Source organism: Pelodiscus sinensis, chromosome 18 (genome assembly GCF_052426305.1).
Source record: "Pelodiscus sinensis isolate ZL-2025 chromosome 18, ASM5242630v1, whole genome shotgun sequence".
Classification (NCBI taxonomy): Eukaryota; Metazoa; Chordata; order Testudines; family Trionychidae; genus Pelodiscus; species Pelodiscus sinensis.
Genome location: NC_143069.1, coordinates 3,310,533 through 3,335,591, shown reverse-complemented (window position 1 = coordinate 3,335,591; position 25,059 = coordinate 3,310,533). Strand labels below are relative to the sequence as shown.

The following is a 25,059-nucleotide window of genomic DNA, read 5'->3' as shown; positions in this document are numbered from 1 at the left end:
GCCGGGAGGCGGGGCCTGGCCGCGGGATCCGACCGCGTGGGCAGGCCTGAGCAATCGAGCCCAGAGCGCTGCAGCGCCCGCCCGCCCTGGAGCGCGGGCAGAGGGGCTCTGGGGGCGGGGCCAGGAGGATGGGGGCGGGGCTAGGGGGAGGATCTGGCGATAGGGCAAGTTTTCCCCACTGCGGGGGCTTCAGTGTGGGAGCGTCAGCGCCCTGCCCCCCCCCCGCGGCCCCCCCATCGCCCCCCCTCCCCCACTCCCCCTCCTGGGGGTAGCTCTACCCCCCCCATCTCACCACGGTTAGAGGCCCCCTAAGTCCCCAGCGCCTGGAGTCCTGGGAATCGCCACTTCCAAATTATCCCCAGGAAGGGGACCAGACCCTTGGAGCTGACCCAGGGCGTCTCTCCCCAATCGCTGCCCCCTCCCCTCCCCCATCGCTGCCCCCTCCCCTCCCCCGTCACTGCCCACTGCTCCCCTCCCCTCCCCAATCGCTGCCCCCTCCCCGCCCCCATCGCTGCCCGCTCCCCTCCCCTCCCCTCCCCCATCGCTGCCCCCTCCCCTCCCCCGTCACTGCCCCCTCCCCTCCCCTGCCTTAATCCTGCACCTCTCACCCCCTTACCCCAGCCAATGCTCCCTTCCCTTTGCCCCCCCCCCACTGCTGTCTACCTCCCTCTGCCTGGCACGCGGCTCGCTGCGCCCCACCCCTGCTCCGTTTGCTGCTTCCCAGCACCTACTCCATCCACTGCCCACTGCTATTGCTCCCCTGCTTGGTTCACTGCACACTGCCCTCCTGCCCCCTCCACTTGCTCCCCTCCCACTCCCCTGTGTCACAGGGTGGGGGGTCCCCGGGCCCGGCCTCCCCATCCGCAGCCAGACGTGACTCTCAGCCGGCAGGGAGAACAGAAGGTTTATTGGTTCCCAGGGACACGGCAGAGAACAGACTTGTTGTTTTATAAAGATAATATTTTATTGAACAAGATTTCAGTGATTTCCATAATAAACCTAATGAAAACGGGAGGTTGGAGTGTAGTGGGGCCTATTTGAAGACACGGGAGAGTGGGCGGGCTTTCTAAAAGCCCCTCCCCCAGCCTTGCGGGAGGGACGACTGGACCCGTGCTCAACTAATTCCTGGGGACAAATAATGACAAAAAGGGTAAGGAGTGCAGGTTTATAACTAGGGAACCGGATGGGGACAGCGAGCAGAGAACCCCGGACAGCGCCCACTGCTCCTCAAAGCTATGGATGGAGCCAGTGGACGCCGCCCAGAGGAGCTCTGCCTGGATTCGTGAAACAAGGAAGGAACGGAAATAGGCCCCCCAGTCGCAGAGAACCCCCTCGTCCAGCATCCTCCTCCTGGTGTTATAGATAGCGGTCTTTGCTAGGCCAGGAGCAGGTTGACGAGGAGGTCTCGCGACTTTGTGGGGCCACAGATAGGGTGTGCATACAGGAAAAGGTGAGGGGAAAAGTGCAGCCAGAACCTCAATAAGAGGTTCTGGAGGAGCCGGAATAGGGGCTGCACCCTGGCGCATTCGAGGTAGACGTGCGCCAGGTTCTCCCTCACGCCGCAGAAGGGGCAGGTGTCCGGGATAGGGGTGAACCGCGCCAGGTACACGCCCGTGCTCACGGCTCCGTGCAGGAGTCGCCAACTGATGTCCCCGATGGGCCACGGGATTAAGGTGGAATACACGCTGGCCCATGGGGGTTCCCCACCCTCTACAGGTCTTAGATAGTCCCGCCACTTTGTATCGGGGCGGGACACGAGGGTGGGGAAATGCAGGGTGTGGAGCACGAGCGTGTGCAGATGTTGTCTTGGCGCGGTTGGAAAACAGACCGGCTGCAAATTTTGCAGCCGGCTGGGGGTCCAAGGATGGGGAGGCCGGGGGGGCCCGTGAAACAGGGGCCCGATAATAAGGGACGGAGGCTTTGCAGGAAGGGAGGGGCAGGGCATAGGAACCAGGAGCAGCCAGTACAATCCATGGGGAGGGGGGCGCCAGAGCGAGGGCCCCGGGCCCCTCCCTGCATCCCCCCAGCTGGGGAGCTCCCACACCCAGCAACTCCTCCCCCAGCCTGCAAGCAGCCCCGCCCCTTCCTTGGTTCCGATTCCCTGGCCAGGTATCGCTTAGGTGCTCCTCCCACCCTGGCTCAGGTTACAGGACAGGCTGAGCTACTGTGTACTTGCGGAGATGGGGCAGCCTCCCCGCCCTGAGAGCCACACCCAGCTAGGCACCCGTGCAGTGCCCGGGGAAACTGAGGCACACCCCTGGGGTTACAACAGAACAGCACAGGACAGTAGGAATCACACCGAGCACAAGAAAGCAAACACAGCGAGCACAATCCCCACTCGGTCACACCCCGCACTGTGGGGGAGTCCCTGATAGTATTGAACCATCCACACTGTTTGCTGGGGGGCGGGCACTTTTTTTTGAGCATGGGGCTCTGTCAATCCAGACTGAGATCCCTGTGGGGAGAGAGCCTGTGCCGATTGGGGCCCAAACACCTTGGGGGCTGTGCAGACCAGGATCCAGACACCCTGGAGAATGGGCTGTGCCGATTAGGGATATAAAGGGCTAAGCAGTTTCATGGTAAGCATGCCCCTTACCAGCATGTTTACTGATGCAATAGGTTAACCGGCAGGGGGCTGCCCTCAAGATCTCCGCTCACTGGTTAGACTATGTTTAACCGGTTAACTCTAATCAGCATTTTATATCCCGATCGGGGCCCAAACACCTTGGGGGGAGGGGGGGGGGAGCTGTGGCAATGGGGCCTGGACACCAGGGGGGGGCTGTTGATCTGTACCCGGCCCTCCCCCAGCTCAGTTCTCATCCTGACATTACTTGGATGCGGTCAGCAACGAGCGGGCATGAACTAGCCCCTGGCAGCTGGGACCCAGTGCACAGTGAGCCCCGGCCATGAGCTGGGCGCATGCTGTGACGGCGAGTCGGGGTCCCCCCAATCCTGCACCCCCGTAGCAGCCGGAACAGTCTCCACCAGCCAGCAGAGCAGAGAGGGGTATATTGATTTTCCAGAATACAGCTCAGCACAGATGTGATGTGGCAATAGGAGGGGGGGCTAGGATGCCCCAGACTCCTTAAGGCGGGTGCCTGAAGCCCTAGTCTCCACGCCCCCCCCCCAGGCTGTCTCCATCATGTTTCCAGCCCCCGACTAACTCTTCCTCCCCGCACGTCCTTCCTTTGTTCCCACCTCCTTCCCTGCCCCCCAGCCAGAACCCGGCAGGGCAGTGTCTGCCCCCCTGCCGGGCGGTGCGCACAGACAGCCCCAGCCTAGCGATCAGCAAGATGCCCCCTACATCACACATGCCAACAGGCGTCTGAGCCCGCCAGAGGCTGGTAAGCGTGTGGGGCCAGGCCCCCCAGCACAGGGGCTGCGTCCCAGCCAGCAGGCGCTCGCACGGGGACGGAAGGGTCTTGGACAAGCAGCTCCACGCGAGCGCCTGTGCTGCTGCTGGTGCCACGAAGGGAAGCGCAGCCGCCCCGGGGTCCTCCTAGCCCAATAGCCTGTGAGTGGCTAGCGCCAGCTGCTGTACACAACACAGGGCAATTCCTGAGGGAGCCAGCCCCTGCCGCCCAATTCTACTTGGAATCGTGGAACCCCAGGGCCGGCAGAGCTCACAGGAGGCCAGCCCCCGGCCCAAAGCAGGACCAACCCGACTCCATCAGCCCAGCCAGGGCTTGGTCAAGCCGGGACTTAAAAACCTCCAGGGATGGAGATTCCAGCCCCTCCCTAGGGAACCCAGCCCAGCGCCTCCCCACCCGCCTCGGGAAATCGTTTGTCCTAAAATCCAACCTCAACCTCCCCCACTGCAACGTGAACCCATTGCTCCTTGTTCTGCCACCTGCCCCCACTGAAAATTGCCTCTCTCCAGCCTCTTTGGACCCCCCCTTCAGGGAGTTGCAGGCTGCTCTCAAATCCCCCCTCTCTTCTCTTCTGCAGGCTAAACAAGCCCCAAACCCTCCGCCTCTCCTCGTAGGTCATGAGCTCCAGTCCCCGAATCATTTCGGTTGCCCTCTGCTGGACCCTCTGCAACACATCCACATCCCTTCTGTAATGGGGGGCTGAGAATTGGACACAACACTCCTCCTGTGGCCTCCCCAGCGCTAAATACGGGGCCAGGCAGAGGTCAGGGGTTCCTAGACGAGCCCTGCTGATCCTGGCGAACAGTCGCTGAGGCACCTGTCCTCCGGCCTGTGCACGTCCCCGGGCCGGGAGTGCCACAGGCGGACTGTGCACTGGGGGAAGAGATGTTGTTTCAAACCTGCTGTCTGTGCGTGTCATTGGGCAAGGCCAGGCTCTGCGTCATGTGCTGGGATGTCACCCCAGGCACAGTGTAACGGCCTTTTCCCACGCCCCCTCGGCCGCCTGTCCCCCTCCCCCGACAGCCGTTCCTTCCCCCGCCTCTGCGCCTTTGCCAATTCTAATCGATCTTGGTGTGGGCATGGCACGAGTCATATAGAGACAAGATATTTACTGTCTTAATAGCTAACCCTTTCCTAACAATCCCCAATGTTCTGTCCTCCCTTATTCTTGTTTGCCTCCCATTGCAAGGGATGGATGTTTTCAGAGAACCATCCGTTCTTTTCTTTACATCTTTCCTCATCATTTTTGCTGCCCTTCTCTGACTTTCCAAACTGCAGTCCAGCTTTCTAAAACGGTATTTGAGGTGTGGGAAGTGCATGGATTTATAGAGCCAGGCCGATATTTTCTGGCTTATTCTCTATCCCTTTTCTAACTTCCTCATAGCTTTTTCACCCGCCACGGCCCATCTTGCAAATGTTTTCAGAGAACTAGCCACAAGGACACCAAAATCTTTCTCGAGTGACCACCGCTAATGTAGAGCGTTTTGTGTGTAGTTAGGTTTTCTAACATGCATTACTTTGCATTGATCATCTCATTTCAGCCATTGGGTTGTCCAATCCCATTGTAATTCTCCGGTCAGCTTTGGATGTAATGATCTTGAATAATTTTGTGACATTTGCAGACTTTGCTACCTCTCGGTTCACTGCCTTTTCCACATCATTTATGAATATACTGACCAGCACTGGTCCCAAAATAGATCGCCAATATTGGCGTCTCTTCATTGTGAATAACTATTCCTACCCTTTGTTTCCTGTCTTTTAGCCAGTTAACCTATGAGAGGACCTTCCCTCTTACCCAGTGGTTGCTTATCAGGGTCTTGGGTAAGGGACCTTTTCCAAGGCTTTCTGAAAGTCCAAGTAAACTCTGTCCAGAGGAATCACCCTTGTGCCATTTCTGGACTCCCTCAATGGATTCCAACAGCTCGATAAAGGAGAATTTTCCTTTCCAGAAACCATTTTGACTCTTCCCCAACAAATCGTGTCTACGTTTCTGCTCATTCTGGGTTTTTTTTCCAACACATTTTGCTTAGAACTGAAGTTCGGCTCACCAGCCAGGGATTGCTTTGGGATCACCTCCAGGGCCTTATTTCAAAATCAGTGTTCCCTTAGCACCCCGGAGCAGCTGGGACAGACAGTGATTTGAACACCAGGCCGAGTGCAGGAAATCCACGGATACCGACTGGCCAGGTGGAGATCCACAGCTCACTTTTTGCAGATAGGGACGCCGATACAAATTTTGATTCCGCCAATGTGCATGCAGGGTCCTAGGTACCCGCTTTACATCCCCAGGCATCCGCATCCCTGGGCTATCCGCAGATCATTTTTGCAGACCCGGATACCGATTTTGTATCCGTGCAGGGCTCTAGTGCAGGGGAGGCCAACCTGCGGCTTGCTTCACCCCGAAAGTGTGGCTCGCAAAGTCTCCCCCGTGGCTCGTGAAGTCGCCCCATGCGCCCCATGTGGTTTTTAAAGGGGCAGCGTCCTTCCCCCCCCCCCAAGAACTCTGGCTGGTGGGGAACTCTTCCTCCTCCCCCCCCCCCAAACAATTCTGGTGCGGCTCTTTGCATTTTTTCCGCCGTTTCAGCTCTCTTCGTTCAATGGGTTGGCCACCCCTGCTCTAGCGATAGATCACGTTCCACGGTTCGTAACACCCCGATTTCCCATTCGATTCCTTTAGAACTCTTGGGTGACACCCCCCAGCCCTGTAACTTACTACTGTTTAATTCATCAATTTGCTCCCAACCTCCTCTGGTGACAGGCCTGAAACGGTTCCTCAGACGTGTCACCTAACAAGGGCTCGGAGATGGGACTCTCCCTCATCTCCTCTGCCGTGAAGACGGAGGCAAATAATTCAGTTCTCCTAGCCTTTGAATTGCTCCTTTTGCACGATCATCCCCCGGGCTCACTTGCCCGACTTCCTGCTTCTGACGTGCTTACAAATATTTTGCTGTTCGTTTGGGCATCTTTGGCTAGATGCTCTTCAGATGCTTTCTGGGCTTTTGAACGTCCTTTCTCCTCGACTTCTGGGCCTGCCTCTTTTCCTTCCTAGGATTTAACTTCCGCTTAATTAATTTCCGATTTAATATTTAAAAACTCAAGCTCATCTCAGCTGAGGAAGTGGGTTTTGTTCATAAAAACCCACTTCGTGATACTCTATAGACATGTTAGTCTCTACAGGGCCACAGGACTAGTTGTGGGTTTTTTTAAACGTCGTTTTTAAAGTTACAGACTAATCCGGCGACCCCTCTGCGATTTTCCAATATTCAAGGGCGTCTTTTTGGTGCTAACCACTTTTACACAATGGCTCGGCCAGGGCAATTTCTTTCCCCCGTCCAGGGAACATGTTTAGGTTAAGCCTCTATAAAGGTGTTTGCACTGTTCTCAGAGCCGAACTCAGGCTGCTGGGCTGATCCTGGTGAAGACGGAGAGGGGACCCCATCCCTGTAGGCGAGCTGAGTACAAAAGAGCGCTTTAATCTACTGGCGAAAGCAGAGCAAGAACCGGCAGCTGCAAGTCGGAGCCTGACACATTCCAGTGAGAAATTAGGAACGATTCACCAACTCCCCCAGGCCGTGGCGGAGTCTCCGCCACCTGACTTCTCCCACAGCACCCAGGCTGACGGGCGGCACTTCCAGCACAAGCGACTGGGTGCCGAGGGGGGTGGCCTGGGGGCAGCGCCCCACCCTGCGATAGAAGAGGTCAGACTGGATGATCTAATGGGCACGTCTGGCCTCGGAACAGAGAAATACCTGCAACGCCAGCCCCTCCCATGGGCACAGCCGCCAGGCTCCCCAGCAGGAAGGGCTAGAAAGGAGCACAGCAGGGGCGGCCTGGCGGCTGTCCCCCCGAAAACTACCCCATGGCTTGGAAAGCTTCTTCCCCCTGCAGAGTCCCGCCGACACAGCAAACAGCCTGGAGAGGAGTGGCGGAGAGGCAGAGCCCTTGCAGGGAGTTCACACGGCAGCAGGCACAAGCCGCGGTGATACCGGCAGGGGGGCAGAGGGTCATCCTTGGGGAGAGGCAAGTGAGCGAAGGACACCGAGAGGGACTCGGCTCTCAGCTTCGTTCCCCACGCCCTGGGTGGCTGGGGGCCCCGCCCTGTGGCTAAGGAGGCCGGTGACACCATGGTGCCAGACTTGGAGGGGGAAGCCGGGCCCTGCGTCCCCTCAGCCGGGGGCTCCGCGAAAGTCAAGCTCAAAGCAGGCGGCTTGCGGGTCCCCAGGCTCCAATGCATTCTGGGACACCGTCTCCATGGGCTGCTGGGCCGTATCGCGACGGATTGTCCCGCGTGTCCATTCTGGGCAGGCAAGCGGCTGAGTCTGGGCCAGCGATCCCCACGGCTGCTCTGGGGCTGAGTCAAGAAATACCCGCTCCCCACGCCTTCTCCCAGCCGCTGCACCGGGTCAGGATGGGACCCACGGGGCTGGGAAGGAACAGGCTGGCACAGGGGGGCTGCCCGTGCCACGCTCACCCACCCCGGGCTTTTCCCAAGGGACAGAGCGTTTCCTGTAACTTGACCTTGCCCCCCACCAAAGTCACGCACGCCGGTCTGATGCTCGAGATTGAATCCTGGGTAAGACCCACCCCCCCACCCAGCGCACACCAAAGCCAGGACCCTCCCCATCCCACCTCTCTGCCAGCAGGACACCTGCCCTGCCCCCATCCACGCAGCCCCTTGGGGGCAATTGATCAAGTCCTTGCAGGGGGGGCGGGCAGCAGAGCCCCAGGATTCACTCCCGACAGACCAGGTGCTGCTGCATTAGACCTTGTTCCGCTGCTGAGGCTTCACCCTGGGGAAGAGCTGGGGGGGGGGGGGGAGAGAAAGCGCGTGAGCAGGGGGGCAGACGCCAGACACACCAGGGTCTGCAGCTCCAGCGAGCCCGCCCGTCCCCCAGATCCTGGGCGGAGCTTCAGCTCCAGGGAGGGGCTGGCTCCCAGCTGGGGAGCAGGGCAGTGAAACTGACATCCTTGTCAGTTTCATGGCGGTAGCTCGGAAGGCTCGTCAGTTTCACACTTTGTTTCAGGTCTTTCTGAAGCCTTTTCAGGGATCCCTGGTTCGCCAGGGAATGTGGGTTCCCTGCGCTTACGAACCAGAGCCCAAAGCACCTGAGAAAATACTGAAACTTCAGGGGCACCAGTCTTGGGCCAAACGCACCCCAGCCCGGCTAGGTCCCACACTGTACAATCTCCCCAGCGTGGAGAGCACATTCTTGCGGGAGGGGGTGTTCTTAAGGCAGCAGAATTGCTCCTATTGGCGGCGCATGCTGTCAGCACTAGGGCAGAGGTCCCCGAAATGTGGGACGTGGCCCCCCCCCCAAAGCAAGACGTGGCCACACATCCAGAGGGGTGTGTCTGGGCCAGCCCCCACTGGGACGGGGAGGAAACGCCACCCCGCCCCGCTCTGCTCCCAGCTCTGGTCTGGCCCCGCCTCCAGCTGCATCCTTGGCTCTCGGCCCCGCCCCCAGCCTCACAGCAGCCCCGCTCCCTGCCCCACATAAGCCCCCAGGCTCGGCCGCTGCTCCATTCCCAGGGCCAAGGCTGGGAGTGGGGCAGGCCCGGCAGGTGATCCCCCCGCTGTAGCATGATGAGGGCCCCATCCAGCCTCCAGCCTCAGCTCCAGCCCCGCTCCCAGCAGTGGCCCCCTCACCCCTGGCTGCAGCCCCCCTCCCCAGCCCTGGAGGACTGGAGGCACAGAAAGGGGTAAGGGAGGTGGCCCTCCAAAGATGGGGGACCAGCCAGCTGCAGGGGACCCAGGGCAGGCCTGTCCCCAGGTGTTCCCAGCCCTGGTTCCACGCCCGGCCCCGCCCCGCCCAGGACGGGCGCCGCGCTCACCCCAAAGTAGTTCCTGGGCACGTAGCCCTCCTGGCCGTAGAGCGAGGCCCACCACCAGCCCAGCTCCTCCGGGCCGTCGCGCCGCAGCACGGTGACTGGCTCCCCCTCGCGGAAGGACAGCTCGTCGCCGAACTCAGCTGCGTAGTCCCACAGCGCGTACACCACCCCGCTGTTCAGCCGCCCCGTGTTCTGCTCCACGTCTGCAAGGACAGTGAGGGGGCGAGGTGGGGTGAGCCAGCCAGCCCCACGGGGTGGGGGGGAGCATGAGCTGCCATAGGCAGTGGGAGAAAATGAACTGGCAGGTGTGGGGGGCATGGAGAGCAGTCGGCACCCCAGAGATGGCCCTCACCGCCCCCGGCTCCCTTCCCCATGGAAGTGCCCGTCCCTTCCCCAAGGCAGGGGTCCCATCCCCATCCCCCCCACACCCTACGAGGCTGAGCCCCCCTCACCAGCCAGGTAGCTGGAGCACTCGGTGTAGGCCTCGCGGTAGGGGTCGCACTTCTCCAGGGCCGTGCTGCCGTCGCTGAAGGTGGTGGTGAAGATGGCGGCGCCGTGCCGGATGAGGGCCATGCAGATGGCTGTGTCGTTGCAGGAGGCGGCGCAGTGCAGGGGCGTCCTGGGGATGAGAGGGGCACGTTGGGGGGGGGGTGCTCTGCCGGGACCCGCAGCGCCTGGAGGGCACCACAGAGACCTGGGGCGGGCCAGCTGCCTCCCTGGCCAGGCATAGAGCGCCCACCCAGGTATGTGGGGAGCTAGGCACGGCCGGCTGCGAGGGAGAGGCCAGGCCAGGGCTGGCATCAGGCACCAGGGTGATGGGGGAACGTGGGGTCTAGGGCAGTGCACCAGGGACTTGGGAGGGGGCCGGCACAGTAGGGCGCGGGCTCTGAGGTGCCAGGGCTGTGCAGCAGAACCCCTACAGGCAGGGCAGGGGCTGGCACAGGGCAGGCACTGGGACGTGGGTCCGGGGCCGCATGGCTGGCACAGGGTAGGCACTGGGACGCAGGGGGCTGGGGCCGCGTGGCTGGCACAGGGTAGGCACTGGGACGTGGGTCCGGGGCCGCGTGGCTGGCACAGGGCAGGCACTGGGACGCGGGTCCGGGGCCGCATGGCTGGCACAGGGTAGGCACTGGGACGCGGGTCCGGGGCCGCGTGGCTGGCACAGGGTAGGCACTGGGACGCAGGGGGCTGGGGCCACGTGGCTGGCACAGGGTAGGCACTGGGACGTGGGACCGGGGCCGCGTGGCTGGCACAGGGTAGGCACTGGATGCAGGGGGCTGGGGCCACGTGGCTGGCACAGGGTAGGCACTGGGACGTGGGACCGGGGCCGCGTGGCTGGCACAGGGCAGGCACTGGGACGCAGGGGGCCGGGGCCGCGTGGCTGGCACAGGGTAGGCACTGGGACGCAGGGGGCTGGGGCCGCGTGGCTGGCACAGGGCAGGCACTGGGACACAGGGAACAGGGGCCGCGTGGCTGGCACAGAGTAGGCACTGGGACGCAGGGGGCTGGGGCCACGTGGCTGGCACAGGGTAGGCACTGGGACGTGGGACCGGGGCCGCGTGGCTGGCACAGGGCAGGCACTGGGACGCAGGGGGCTGGGGCCGCGTGGCTGGCACAGGGCAGGCACTGGGACGTGGGACCGGGGCCGCGTGGCTGGCACAGGGTAGGCACTGGGACGCGGGTCCGGGGCCGCGTGGCTGGCACAGGGCAGGCACTGGGACGCGGGTCCGGGGCCGCGTGGCTGGCACAGGGCAGGCCCTGGGACGCGGGTCCGGGGCCGCGTGGCTGGCACTGGTGGTGCGTATCTGCGTTTGGCGCACATCCCCACAATTATTCCACACCCGGCGGGGAGCGACGCGGAGGGACCCTGGCCGAGCCGCTCACCAGCCGTGGCTGTCGGGGGAGTTGACGTTGGCGCCGGCGCCGATGAGGAAGTCGACGATGCTGTAGTTGGCCCCGCAGATGGCGTTGTGCAGCGCCGTGATGCCCTCGTCGTTGGGCTGGCTGGGGTCGTTGAGCTGCGGGGCCAGAGCGGGAGAACTCAGCCACCGCCCCCTGCCCCGGCAGCCCCCCGGGGCCGTGCTGATGCCCCAGAGCAGGGCAGGACACGCGCTGCCCCAGGCCAGCCCCCTCCCCGCCCGCGCGCGGCAGCCTCACCTCGCTCACCGCCTGCTGCACCACGTCCAGCTCGCCCGTCAGGGCCCCGTCCAGCAGCAGCACCAGCGGGTTGAGCCGCACGCTCCTGCCCGCCTGCCGCCGCGGGGAGGAGGGTTTGCGCAGCACCGAGCGCGTCTCCTGCAAGGGCGAGGGGCGAGGTCACGGCGGGCGGGCGGCCTGGGCCAGGGCAGGGGAGGGGCGAAGGAAGGGGAGGGGCCGCACTTTCGGGGCTGGGGCCAGGGGAGGGGCCGTACTTACGGGGCTGGGGCCAGGGGAGGGGCCAAACTTATGGGGCTGGAGGGCGGGGACCAGCGGAGGGGCTGTACTTACAGGGTTCAGGGCCAGGGCGCTACACTTATGGGGCTGGTGGCCGGGAGAGGGGCTGCAGTTAGGGGGATGGAGGCCAGGGGGCTTCACTTATGGGGCTGAGGGTCTGGAGCCAGGGGAGGGGCTGCACTTACAGAGTTGGGGGTCTGGGGCCCAGGAGAGGGGCCACACTTACAGGGCTGAGGGGCTGGAGCTGGGGAAGAGGCCACACTTATGGGGCTGAGGGGCTGGAACTGGGGAAGAGGCCTCACTTATGGGGCTGAGGGCTAAGGCCAGGGGAGGAGCCGCACTTATGGGGCTGGAGCCGGGGGAGGGGCCAAACTTATGGGGCTGGGGCCAGCGGAGGGGCTGTACCTATGGGGTTCAGGGCCAGGGGGCTACACTTATGGGGCTGGTGGCCAGGAGAGGGGGCTGGAGCTGGGGGTGGGGGTCTGGGGGTCTGGGGGATGCCAGAGGATGGGGTTGGGGGGCTGGAGCTGGGGAAGAGGCCACGCTTATGGGGCTGAGGGGCTGGGGGCTAGGGCCAGGGGAGGGGGCCGCACTTATGGGGCTGGAGTCAGGGGAGAGGCCACACTTACGGGACTGGGGGCTAGGGCCAGGGGAGGGGGTTGGGGGGGGGCTGGAGCTGGGGGAGGGCTGGGAGAGAGGCCACACTTACGGGGCTGAAGGGCTGGGAGCTAGGGCCAGGGGAGAGGCTGCATTTATGGGGCTGGAGCCGGGGGAGGGGCCACACTTACGGGACTGGGGGCTAGGGCCAGGGGAGGGGCCGCACTTATGGGGCTGGAGCCGGGGGAGGGGCCACACTTACGGGGCTGGAGCCGGGGGAGGGGCCACACTTACGGGGCTGGAGCCGGGGGAGGGGCCACACTTACGGGGCTGGGGGTCCGGCGGCCGGGGCTGGGGGAGGTCTCGGTAACAGCCAGCAGGGGGGTGGCCGCAGGCACCGAGGGGCTCTGGGAGGCGGGCGCGGGGGCCAGGCTGGGCGAGGCGCCTTCCTTCGGCTCGGCCGTCTCCGGGATGGGCGTCATGTCGGCCGGGGGGTCCGCGGGCGGCAGGGCCTCCTCCTTGCGGGGCCGGTGGTGGAAGAGGCGGCTGATGAGCTGCTGGTATTGCTTCTTGTGGCTGGGCGGCAGGGCCGGGCCGGGGCTCTGCTCCATGGAGCCGCGGCGCTTCAGGGGCCGGGGGATCTCGGCCAGCACCCGGGCCACCTCCTCGAACTCGGGCACCTTCTGCGCCTCGGGGGGCAGGACGGGCTGCAGGCGGGTGGGGCTCAGGGGCCGAGGCACCTCCTCTGCCTCCGCCGGCTCGCCGCCCCGCAGGATGCTCTCCAGCTCCGGCTCCGCGTCGCCCCCCGCCGGGGCCCCTCGCCCGGGCTCCGCTGGCACCTCGGGGGCCGGGGCCCTCCCCGTCACTAAGAGACACGCCTGGTCAGAGCCCCCAGGGCCCGGACAGCACCCCCAGACCCAGCGCAGCACCCCCAGGCCCCAGGGAAGCACCCCTAGACCCAGCACCCCCAGATCTCAGGCAGCACCCCCAGACTCCAGGGATCCAAGGCAGCACCCCCAGGCCCCGGGGACCCAGGGAAGCACCCCTAGACCCAGCGCAGCACCCCCAGATCTCAGGCAGCACCCCCAGACTCCAGGGATCCAAGGCAGCACACCCAGGCCCCGGGGACCCAGGGAAGCACCCCTAGACCCAGCACCCCCAGATCTCAGGCAGCACCCCCAGACTCCAGGGATCCAAGGCAGCACCCCCAGGCCCCGGGGACCCAGGGAAGCACCCCTAGACCCAGCACCCCCAGATCTCAGGCAGCACCCCCAGACTCCAGGAAACCAAGGCAGCACCCCCAGACCCAGCACAGCACCCCCAGACTCCGGGGAGCCAAGGAAGCACCCCCAGACCCAGCACAGCAGCCTCAGATCCCGGGGAGCCAAGGCAGCACCCCCAGACCCAGCACAGCAGCCTCAGATCCTGGGGAGCCAAGGCAGCACCTCCAGACCCAGCACAGCACCCCCAGACTCCGGGGAGCCAAGGAAGCACCCCCAGACCCAGCACAGCAGCCTCAGATCCTGGGGAGCCAAGGCAGCACCCCCAAATCCAACACAGCCTCCTCAGATCCCAGGGAGGGAGGGAAGCACCCCCAGACCCAGTACAATACTCTCAGCACCCCCATTCCTAGGGCAACACCCTCACCCCCAGACCGCAGTCAGCATTCTCAGACCCGCCCCCCCCCCAGGGGGAGCCCCCAAATCTGCCCAGTGCCTCCCTTAACTCAACCCTGATCCACTCGCAGCCCCCCACCCCACCCCCAAGCCTCCTCCCCTCCCCCTCCCTCTGCTCCATGGTGCCAGGGGTCTGACCTCGCCCCCACCCTGGGAGGGTGGGGCGAGCGTCAGGCTCCGGGTCCCTCACCTTCGCCGCCAGAGGGGGCCGGTCGCGGCGGGGCCGGGGCTGCAGGAGACGGCTGCAGGGGCTGGAGCTGCTTCTGTGGGGAGCGGAGGAAGAGGGGCGAGCCCGGGGGCCCCTGGGGCTGGCTCTTGGCCCCCGAGGCCCAGAAGGCGTTTTGCAGCTTGAAGATCATGGAGAGGGGCAGCGGCTTGTGGGGCTTGGCCCGGAGGCCCGGCAGGCCGGGGGGCGGCATGGCGATGCGGGAGACGGGCTGCTGGGAGACCTGCCAGCTGCGGGGCAGGGTGCCCGTCTGGCTGGGGGGCAGCAGCCGGCGGAAGGAGCCGTCCTGCCGCTCGCCCGCCAGGGGGGACACTTTGTAGTTGCGGGGCAGCGTGGCGCTGTGCACGGCGTAGAGCTGGGAGGGGTCGTCCTGGGGGGGGAGGGAGGTGTGAGCCGGGCGGGGGGGGGCCTCCCGCTCCCCCCGCCCAGGGGCCAGACTCCCCCCCCGCCCACCCACGGGGGCTTCCGCACCATCAGCACAGCCCTGGCTCCACGGGCCCAGCCGGCCCCAAACCCGCCACCCCACCCCAGACCCAGGGACCCGGCCGGCCCCAAACCCGCCACCCCCCAGACCCAGGGACCCGGCCGACCCAAACCCGCCACCCCACCCCAGACCCACGGGCCCGGCCGGCCCCAAACCCGCCACCCCACCCCAGACCCACGGGCCCGGCCGGCCCCAAACCCCCCACCCCACCCCAGACCCAGGGGCCCGGCCAGCCCCAAACCCACCACCCCACCCCAGACCCACGGGCCCGGCCGGCCCCAAACCCCCCACCCCACCCCAGACCCAGGGGCCCGGCCGGCCCCAAACCCCCCCACCCCACCCCAGACCCAGGGACCCGGCCGGCCCCAAACCCGCCACCCCACCCCAGACCCACGGGCCCGGCCGGCCCCAAACCCCCCACCCCACCCCACCCCACCCCACCCCAGACCCAGGGGGCCGGCTGGCTGGCACTTACCTTGCCTTTCCCTGCAGCCCCGTCCAGGCTCGACTCCCTCCAGAGAGTCAGCTGCAGCCCCGCGGGCACCTGTCTGAGCGCCAGGGGCACGTCTCCTCCTGCGGGAAGGTAGCTGGTGAGGTGCGGGGGGCGGGGGAGAAGGGGGCAAACCGCACTGACCTGGCCTGCTAGGATGGGAGTTTGGGAGCCTTTGTGTGGAAATGCAGCTGGCACCCGTCAGTGGACAATGCTAGGAGAGGTTCCTGCCGCAGCCAGCCCCCCCGCAGCCTGCCAGGGGCCCCCGGGCACAGCCAGCCCCCCGCAGCCCGCCAGGGGCCCCCGGGCATGGACAGCCCCCCCGCAGCCTGCCAGGGGCCCCCGGGCATGGACAGCCCCCCCGCAGCCTGCCAGGGGCCCCCGGGCATGGACAGCCCCCCCGCAGCCTGCCAGGGGCCCCCGGGCATGGCCAGCCCCCCCGCAGCCTGTCAGGGCCCCCCGGGCACGGCCAGCCCCCCCGCAGCCCGCCAAGGGCCCCCGGGCACGGCCAGCCCCCCCGCAGCCTGCCAGGGGCCCCCGGGCACGGCCAGCCCCCCCGCAGCCTGCCAGGGGCCCCCGGGCACGGACAGCCCCCCCGCAGCCTGCCAGGGGCCCCCGGGCACGGCCAGCCCCCCCGCAGCCCGCCAAGGGCCCCCGGGCACGGCCAGCCCCCCCGCAGCCTGCCAGGGGCCCCCGGGCACAGCCAGCCCCCCGCAGCCCGCCAGGGGCCCCCGGGCATGGACAGCCCCCCCGCAGCCTGCCAGGGGCCCCCAGGCATGGACAGCCCCCCCGCAGCCTGCCAGGGGCCCCCGGGCATGGACAGCCCCCCCGCAGCCTGCCAGGGGCCCCCGGGCATGGACAGCCCCCCCGCAGCCTGCCAGGGGCCCCCGGGCACGGCCAGCCCCCCCGCAGCCTGCCAGGGGCCCCCGGGCACGGCCAGACCCCCCGCAGCCCGCCAGGGGCCACCGGGCACGGCCAGCCCCCCTGCAGCCTGCCAGGGCCCCTCGGGTACGGCCAGCCCCCCTGCAGCCTGCCAGGGCCCCTCGGGTACGGCCAGACCCCCTGCAGCCTGCCAGGGGCCCCCGGGCACAGACAGCCCCCCTGCAGCCTGGGGATACCCAGAGACAGGGAGGGGGAGGGAGGCGTCTCTCCGTCCCCCCAGGCCCGCCCCACGGCCCCCAGGCACTCACGCTCGAAGGCAGCCGAGTGGGACGATTTCTTCTCGTAGGCCACGTCCAGGTCCGACTCGTTCCAGCTCCGCTGGGCCCTTCGCCTGATCGCCAGGTCGTCTGGGGGCAGGGACGCTCAGTGATCTCAAAGCTCCAGCCCCGAGGAGCCGCGCAGGGGCCAGGCCCGGGATGGGGGATGGGCAGGGGAGACCCCCCCCCCCCAGGGGGGCTGCCTGTCCTAGCACCGCAGCCCGTTCCTGCTCTGAGCCAGGCGCTCGGGAACAGGGGTGGGGGGAGCCAGGAGTCCACCTCCCCTCGCCCCCGCACACACGTTTTACTGGCTGTAAGGGTGAGCCATGGGGAGGGGCAGAAAGGAGCGAGAGGGCGGAGCCTCGGGAGAACAGATGGAGTGAGGGCGGAGCCTCAGCGCCAAGGGGTGGGGTCTTTGGGTGATGGGGCAGGGCCTGAGGTAGAAGGGTTGGTGGGAGGGCGGAGCCTTGGAGAAGGGGTGGGGCCTTGGGGGAAGAGGTGGGGCCTTGGGGAGAAGGGGCGGAGTCTCAGGGAGAAGGGGCGGAGTCTCAGGGAGAAGGGGCGGGGCCACTGTTCAGGCACCCATGGCCCCTGGAGGGAGTGACAAATTCCCCCCGGTGCCCCCTAGAGGATCAGGCCCAGCACTGCACTCTGCTAGGCTCTCTCCTTGCACCCCTCAAGCCACATGGGGAGGGGGGCTGCTTACCTTGGGCTCGGAAGGGGGCGAAGGAGCTGGGCCCCGCGGGGAACGCGCCGTGGCTCTCATAGGCCGCCGGCCGGGGAGACGGCGCACGGTCCGGGAAGAACATCTGCGGTGCCGGGCCCTCGGAGGGGGCGGGGGCCAGTCTGGGGGAGCCGGCGCGGCCCACTGGCCTGGCGTAGAGGTGCTCCGGGGCGCCGGCCGGCCACAAGGGGCGCGGGGAGGGGGAGCGCCCCTTGGGGCTGGGCAGGGGCAGCGAGACGGGCAGCACCTTGGGCCGGGGCGACTGGGCCCGCTCCGGCGGCTCGCCCGCCAGGTAGAACGGGGACTGGGGCGAGGCGGGACGGCCCAGCGAGGCCTTGGGCGGCTGGCTGCCGGCAGGCAGGGTCTCGGCGCGGTAGGAGACGTAGCCGTCGGTGGTCTCCAGGGACAGGCTCTTCCTGGCGCGCTGGAGCTGCGGGGACGTGGCCATGCGGAGCGGCACTGGGGCGTGCATGGGGCTGGCGCTGTATCGGTCCACCTGAGAGCGGCAGAGAGAGCGGGCAGGGCTCAGCGCCGGCCTGGCCGCTGCAGCACGAGGCCCCTGGCCCATCCAGCGCAACCCTGACCCCGGTTATGGCACCGCTGCATGGGACACGGCGCGGGGGGGGGGGCACTTCAGCCCCACGGCTTCACGTGAGCGGTAAAGGGGGCGCATGGTCAGTGCTGACCCCAGGGCAGTAGCAGGGGGCGCTGTGCGGCCAGGAGAGGGGCCAGTTCCCAGCAGGGGGCGCTGTGCAGCCGGGAACAGGGCCGAGATCAGGGCCAGGGCAGGGGGCGCTGTGCGGCCAGGAGAGGGGCCAGTTCCCAGCAGGGGGCGCTGTGCAGCCGGGAACAGGGCCGAGATCAGGGCCAGGGCAGGGGGCGCTGTGCGGCCAGGAGAGGGGCCAGTTCCCAGCAGGGGGCGCTGTGCAGCCGGGAACAGGGCCGAGATCAGGGCCAGGGTAGGGGGCGCTGTGCGGCCAGGAGAGGGGCCAGTTCCCAGCAGGGGGCGCTGTGCAGCCGGGAACAGGGCCGAGATCAGGGCCAGGGCAGGGGGCGCTGTGCGGCCAGGAGAGGGGCCAGTTCCCAGCAGGGGGCGCTGTGCAGCCGGGAACAGGGCCGAGATCAGGGCCAGGGCAGGGGGCGCTGTGCGGCCAGGAGAGGGGCCAGTTCCCAGCAGGGGGCGCTGTGCAGCCGGGAACAGGGCCGAGATCAGGGCCAGGGCAGGGGCGCTGTGCGGCCAGGAGAGGGGCCAGTTCCCAGCAGGGGGCGCTGTGCAGCCGGGAACAGGGCAGAGATCAGGGCCAGGGCAGGGGGCGCTGTGCGGCCGGAAGTGGGGCCGGGTTCCAGCAGGGGGCGCTATGCAGCTGGGAACGGGGCCGAAATCAGGACTGGGGGGGGGGGGGCTGTGCGGCCAGGGGCAGGGCCATGGCCTAGCGGGGGGCGCTGCCCGTTCAGGGTGAGGGCCGCTCCCACTGGCCCGCCACGGCCCCAGGAGACGCTGCGCGGCGGGAGGGGCCGTCTTGGGGAAGAGAGACCTGAACTCCTGCCCACCTGACTCCTTCGCCATCCCAGGTTCTAGCCTGGGGGCCTGGCTGGCTCCCCCCCCCCCATGCCCTGTGCGGCCGGGAGCAGGGCCAGGAGCCGGCGCGACCCACTGGCCTGGCGTAGAGGTGCTCCGGGGCGCCGGCCGGCCACAGGGGGCGCGGGGAGGGGGAGCGCCCCTTGGGGCTGGGCAGGGGCAGCGAGACGGGCAGCACCTTGGGCCGGGGCGACTGGGCCCGCTCCGGCGGCTCGCCCGCCAGGTAGAACGGGGACTGGGGCGAGGCGGGACGGCCCAGCGAGGCCTTGGGTGTCTGGCTGCCGGCAGGCAGGGTCTCGGCGCGGTAGGAGACGTAGCCGTCGGTGGTCTCCAGGGACAGGCTCCTCCTGGCATGCTGGAGCTGCGGGGACGTGGCCATGCGGAGCGGCACTGGGGCGTGCATGGGGCTGGCGCTGTATCGGTCCACCTGAGAGCGGCAGAGAGAGCGGGCAGGGCTCAGCGCCGGCCTGGCTGCTGCAGCACGAGGCCCCTGGCCCATCCAGCGCAACCCTGACCCCGGTTATGGCACCGCTGCATGGGACACGGCGGGGAGGGGCACTTCAGCCCCACGGCTTCATGTGAGCGGTAAAGGGGGCACATGGTCAGTGCTGACCCCAGGGCAGTAGTAGGGAGCGCTGGGCTGTAGGGAGGCTGGGGCCCACTGGGGGGCGCTGTGCGGCTGGGAAGGAGGCGGGGACCCCGCAGGGGGGCGCTGTGGGGCTGGCTGTGGGGCCAGGGCCCGGCAGGGGGTGCTGTGCACCCAGGGCCCAGCGGGGAGGTGCTGTGCATTTGGGAGCAGGGCCAGGGCCCAGCAGGGGGCGCTGTGCGGCTGGGAGCAGGGCAGGGCCCAGCAGGGGGCGCTGTGGGGCTGGGAGAAGGGCAGGGCCCAGCAGGGGGCACTGTGCGGCTGGGAGCAGGGCAGGGCCCAGCAGGGGGCGCTGTGGGGCTGGGAGCAGGGCAGGGCCCAGCAGGGGGCGCTGTGGGGCTGGGAGCAGGGCAGGGCCCAGCAGGGGGCGCTGTGGGGCTGGGAGCAGGGCAGGGCCCAGTAGGGGGCGCTGTGCGGCTGGGAGCAGGGCAGGGCCCAGTAGGGGGCGCTGTGGGGCTGGGAGCAAGGGCTGCTCCCACTGGCCCCCATGGCCCCCGAGACGCGGTGTCGTCTTGGGGAAGAGAGACCTGAACTCATGCCCACCTGACTTCTTCGCCATCCCAGGTTCTAGCCCAGGGGCCTGACCGGCTCCCCCCCACGCCACGGCCCGGGGACATGAGCGGGTTCCGTCAGCCACCTCCCACCCCAGAGGTGGCTGCATCTGAGCGGTGGGCGCCCGGCCCGTGCCCAGGACCAGCCACCTGCCCTCCCCGCGGTACCTTGGGCGGCCCGGCAGCCTGGTCCGGGCTGTCCGTCCACAGGGATTCCAGCTGCCTGGACAGCTCGTCCACCTTGGCCACAGCCGTGTCCAGCTCCACTTGCTTCAGGTCAATGTGCTTGGCGGACAGGGCTGAGGGAGAGGCACCGTGAGGCCTGGGCCAGGCCGGCCCCTTCGGCACCTCCCTCAGCCCAGCCGGCCGAGCCCGGGCCGAGCCCTGAACCTCCCAGCACTGGGCCCCGGCCCTTCCTCGGCGTGATTCCAGCCAGATCGGTCCCCATCAGGGAGCAACAGGGTCCCTGCCCCCCCCCATTTCTCTCCAGGCCTCTCCCCAGGGGCCGGGGGGGGGAGCTCTGGCCTGTCGGTGAGAAGTCGGGGCTGCCAGATCAGCACCAGCAGCCAGAGAGCTCTGGGAGGCTGAGACCAAATAGCTAAGAATCCACTAGCGACCCCCCAACTCCAACGTACCCCACCTCAACCTCCTCTACACCCCCAGAACCCCCATGTACCGCCTCCTACCCCCACTGCACCCCCCAGAACCCCCATGTACCGCCTCCTACCCCCACTGCACCCCCAGAACCCCCATGTACCGCCTCCTACCCCCACTGCACCCCCAGAACCCCCCACCCCCAGAACCCCCATGTACCGCCTCCTACCCCCACTGCACCCCCAGAACCCCCCCCCCACCCCCAGAACCCCCATGTACTGCCTCCTACCCCCACCCCCTGCACCCCCCTGCACCCCCAGAATGTCCCCTACCCCCACTGCACCCCCAGAACCCCCATGTACCGCCTCCTACCCCCACTGAACCCCCCACCCCCACCCCCAGAACCCCCCCCCCACCCCCAGAACCCCCATGTACCGCCTCCTACCCCCACTGCACCCCCAGAACCCCCCACCCCCAGAACCCCCATGTACCGCCTCCTACCCCCACTGCACCCCCAGAACCCCCCACCCCCAGAACCCCCATGTACCGCCTCCTACCCCCACTGCACCCCCAGAACCCCCCACCCCCCCCCAATGAACCCCCATGTACTGCCTCCTACCCCCACTGCACCCCCACCCCACCCCCAGAACCCCCACCCCCCCTCCTCCACCCCCAGAACCCCCATGTACCGCCTCCTACCCCCACTGCATCCCCAGAACCCCCATGTACCGCCTCCTACCCCCACTGCATCCCCAGAACCCCCCACCCCCAGAACCCCAATGTACCACCACCTACCCCCCACTGCACCCCCAGAGCCCCCTCCACCCCCAGAACCCCAATGTACCACCTCCTACCCCCCACTGCACCCCCAGAACCCCCACCCCCAGAACCTCCTCCACCCCCAGAACCCCAATGTACCACCTCCTACCCCCACTGCACCCCCAGAATCCCCTCTACCCCCAGAACCCCTCCACCCCCAGAACTCCAATGTACCACCTCCTACCCCCCACTGCACCCCCAGAACCCCCACCCCCAGAACCCCAATGTACCACCTCCCACCCCCACTGCACCCCCAGAACTCCACCCACCCCACCCCCACAATCCCAATGTACTACACCCCAATTGCACCCCTGGAAACCCCCCCCCCCACCGCCACTGCACTCCCAGAACTCCAATGTACCCCACCCCCACTGCACCCCCGGAACTCCACCCACCCCACCCCTACTGCACCCCCAGAACCCCACCCCCACTGTACCCCTGAACCTCAACGTGCCACCCCCACTGCACCCCTACAATCCCAATGTAGCACACCCCACTGCACCCCTGGAACTCCACCCCCACCCCCACTGCACCCCCCAAAATCCCAAACTACCTCACCGCCAACCCGCACCCCCAGACTCTTCATACCTCTGCCAGCCACCCTAGCCCCTCTGCACCCCCAGAACCCCAACCTACCACACCCCTCCCAGCCACCACCCACCCTCTGCACCCCCAACCCCCCACCTACCGCACCCCATCCCCCACCCCCTCACCCCTCTGCCAACCACCACACAGCACCCCCAAACTTCCACCCCCTGCCCCCAAATTCACACTCACTCCACATCTACCAACCCCCCCACAACCCCCATCTCCCCCATCACAACCCCCATCTCCCAGCCCCCCCCCATCACAACCCCCGTGTCCCCCCCCCTTACATTGGAAGCTGAGCTCCTGGCTCCTCTGGCTGGCCATGGCGCCGGGGGCTCCGGGCTGCAGCCTCGCAGGGACCTGGGGAGGGGAAGCGTTTCCATGGGACCCAGAGCCGCCTTCTCAGCCAGGGCCTCCCCCTGACCCCCGCCCCGGGGCCATGGGCGCTGGGGACGTGCCCCGGCTCGGAGGGCTCCCCTGCCTTCCCCAGGGAGCCGGGCGTGGCGGGGAATGCGGGCGGGGCGGCTGACTCAGGGCTCTTGGGCAATCCGACCTGGCTGGGCCACACGGGCCCGCCCCCCAGCCCGGGCCACGTGGGACAGGATTGGGGACAGCCCCCCCGGCGCACACGCACACACACATCCCCCCCTCCCCGGGCACGACAGAGGGGAGCAGCCCCCCCCCCCCCGTCTCGGGTCAACGCGGGCACGAAGCGCACGCCCGGGGCGGGCACAGGGGTGCCCCCAGGCCCGCTTGCCAGGTGCCTGCAGAGCCCCAGGGCCCAGAGCACAATGCCCCCGGCCCGGTCCCACATCCTGGGCCACGGAGGGCAGGCTCCGGCCCCCAGGGAGCGTGCGGAGCACCTGGGCACGCTGAGGGACCACGGTGGGGGTCGGGGACTCCCGGCTGTAGACGCCCCATGGGACCTCTCTCACCAGCCCTCCCCCGAGCCGCGGCGCCCTCCACCGGGACAGGGCTGAGGCCCAGCCCGGCGGGGGACCGGGCTCCGAGGGGAAGGGAGAACGAGCAGGCCAGGGGCGGGGGGAAGAGGGGCGCAGGACTGGCGCCTTCGGGGGAGACAGGAAGCAGGGCCAAAGCCGGGGTCGAACCTCCCCAGGGAAATTAGAAAGTCGGGGTCTCCGGCCTGGGGGGTGGGACAGCCAGGCCACAGGCCTGGCCTGGGGGGGGGTGGCCGGCCCACGCTGGGGGAGGAGGGGGCCAGCTAGCGCCAGAGTCTTCCCTGTCGCTAGGGTGGGGGCGGGCTCAGCTCTCTCCTGGAGATACAGCTCGGGAGGGCTCCCCCCAGGTAGTATCCGGGGGCGACTTATAGCAGGGTGCCCTGTACAGGCTGGGCCTCCCCTGACCGGTGCTGCACCGGAGAATTTGCCGGACCAGGGAGGTCGATATTCTCGCGGCATCACCAAGACTGCCGTGGCTTGCCGGGCTGCGCGAGGACAGGGAGGCGTGAAGTCGAGCTAAGTAACGGCCCAGAACACAGAGCCGGGACCGGGGGCCGTAAACAAACTTGAGGGGACCGCGGGAAACTTGGCCACACCCACGATAAGCGGGCATCCGGCGAACTCACACCCTGCCGGACCTGTACATTCCCCTTCCCTGGACAAACGGCATCCACGCAGGGGAACACTCGGACTGGGTCTACACCAGCCCTTTTGTGGGACGGGGTCTGTCAAACACACAACCCCCGTCTAAGGTCGGGAGCGTGGTGCGGACCCGCCGGAGAGAAGCCAGCGGAGGAGCAGCCTCGAGACAGGCAGCACCCGGATCCTGGTGCCTCCAGACCCTGCGGGGCGGGAGAGGGAATTCCCCAGGCCCGGGTGGGAATCAGAGGAAGCCGGAGCTGCAACCGGGCGGCTCCGTCTGCCTGTCAGGACCGGGGGAACGGCTTTGAGCTGCTGCAATTTGACTCTGAGCAGGGTCAGAGCCTCGCTCCGGAGGCTCCAGGCCAGAGAACCAGGCTCCCAGCCCAGGGGGAGGGGATGGGCCCGGAGCCAACCAGCCAGCCCTCCCGCTGGAGTAGCCACAGCCCGGGAGCCTAGACAGCTGGCCCTGGGCTGAGAGATGCCGGAGATGCCAGCAGAGGGGGAGGGGGAACACGTAGGACAAGCCAGGGGGGCCCCGTCTCCCCTCGACAGGGACAGACCCGGCAAAGCGGGAAGGCCGGGGGCCCGTCGCCAGGGATGTGGCAAAGGCCCAGGGATAGACTGTGAGGAGACAGCTGCCGTGGCCTTCTGTGGACAGCCCAGACGGGGCCTTGCTCGTAAGGTTTCTGGGACTCAGCCCCCTGCGCTCCGCCACGCCGGTGCCCAATGCCCACGCAGCTCTGCCCTCACGTGCCCCTGCTAAGCCGAGCTGCCCTGAGGCAGCCACGGCCCCCGGAGGGCTCTGCCCTGGCGCTGCGGTACGAGGGGCCCCTCCCACGGCCACGCCACCCGGGGGACCCCAAGAGCCCCCCGGCGGAGCAGGGTGAGGGTCAGCACAGGCAGGGACTGCCAACATCACAGGAGAAGCCAGGACTGCTGGCTGCCCCGCCGCCTGGCAGCTGTCGAGGGCTGATGTGGTATCTTAGAACCCTAGGCCCGGAAGGGACCTCGAAAGGCCATTAAGTCCAGTCCCCGGCCCTCATGGCAGGCCAAGCACCGTCTAGTCCATCCCTGACAGGCGTCTGTCCAACCTGCTCCAAGATGGAGACTCCACAACCTCCCTGGGCAACTTATCCCAGTGTTTCACCCCCCGACCGGTAGGAAGTTTTTCCTAATGTCCAACCTAAACCCCCCTGGCTGCAATTGAAGCCCATTGCTTCTTGTCCTATCCTCAGAGGCCAGGAAGAACAAATTTTCTCCCTCCTCCTTAGGACACCCTTTTAGATACTTGAAAACCGCTCTCATGTCCCCCCTCAGTCTTCTCCTTTCCAAACTAAACAAGGCCCATTCTCTCAGTCTGCCCTCGTGGCTCATGTTTTCTAGACTTTGAATCACTGTTGTTGCTCTTCTCTGGACCCGCTCCAATTTCTCCACAACTTTCCTGGAATCCGGTGCCCAGAACTTGACACAAAATTCCAACAGAGGCCTAACCAGCGCAGAGCAGAGCAGAAGAATGACTCCTCGTGTCTTGCTCACCACACTCCTGTTCATGCAGCCCAGAATCACGTTTGCTTTTTTTGCAACAGCATCACACCGTTGGCTCATATTTAGCTTGTGGTCCACTCTGACCCCTAGATCCCTTTCTGCAGGGC

The 25,059-nt window shown here is 67.1% G+C and overlaps 1 protein-coding gene across 2 annotated transcripts in view; it reads right to left on the bottom strand.

Annotated features, from left to right (window-relative positions):
* Nucleotides 1-6,824: 6,824 nt before the first annotated feature.
* Nucleotides 6,825-25,059, bottom strand: part of PPP1R13L (protein phosphatase 1 regulatory subunit 13 like) — a 29,909-nt gene continuing 11,674 nt past the window's right edge. For both annotated transcript variants that reach the window (XM_089769913.1, XM_089769914.1), the window contains exons 2-14: nt 22,094-22,166; nt 19,974-20,104; nt 18,787-19,035; nt 17,012-17,525; nt 16,297-16,395; nt 15,092-15,189; nt 14,097-14,502; nt 12,557-13,095; nt 11,358-11,495; nt 11,085-11,218; nt 9,653-9,819; nt 9,204-9,403; nt 6,825-8,172 (exon numbers count right to left, since the gene is read on the bottom strand). In XM_089769913.1, the coding sequence (XP_089626039.1) occupies nt 8,131-8,172; nt 9,204-9,403; nt 9,653-9,819; nt 11,085-11,218; nt 11,358-11,495; nt 12,557-13,095; nt 14,097-14,502; nt 15,092-15,189; nt 16,297-16,395; nt 17,012-17,525; nt 18,787-19,035; nt 19,974-20,104; nt 22,094-22,130 (2,754 nt within the window). In that variant the 5' untranslated portion in view covers nt 22,131-22,166 and the 3' untranslated portion in view covers nt 6,825-8,130. The remainder of the gene's footprint in view (nt 8,173-9,203; nt 9,404-9,652; nt 9,820-11,084; nt 11,219-11,357; nt 11,496-12,556; nt 13,096-14,096; nt 14,503-15,091; nt 15,190-16,296; nt 16,396-17,011; nt 17,526-18,786; nt 19,036-19,973; nt 20,105-22,093; nt 22,167-25,059) is intronic.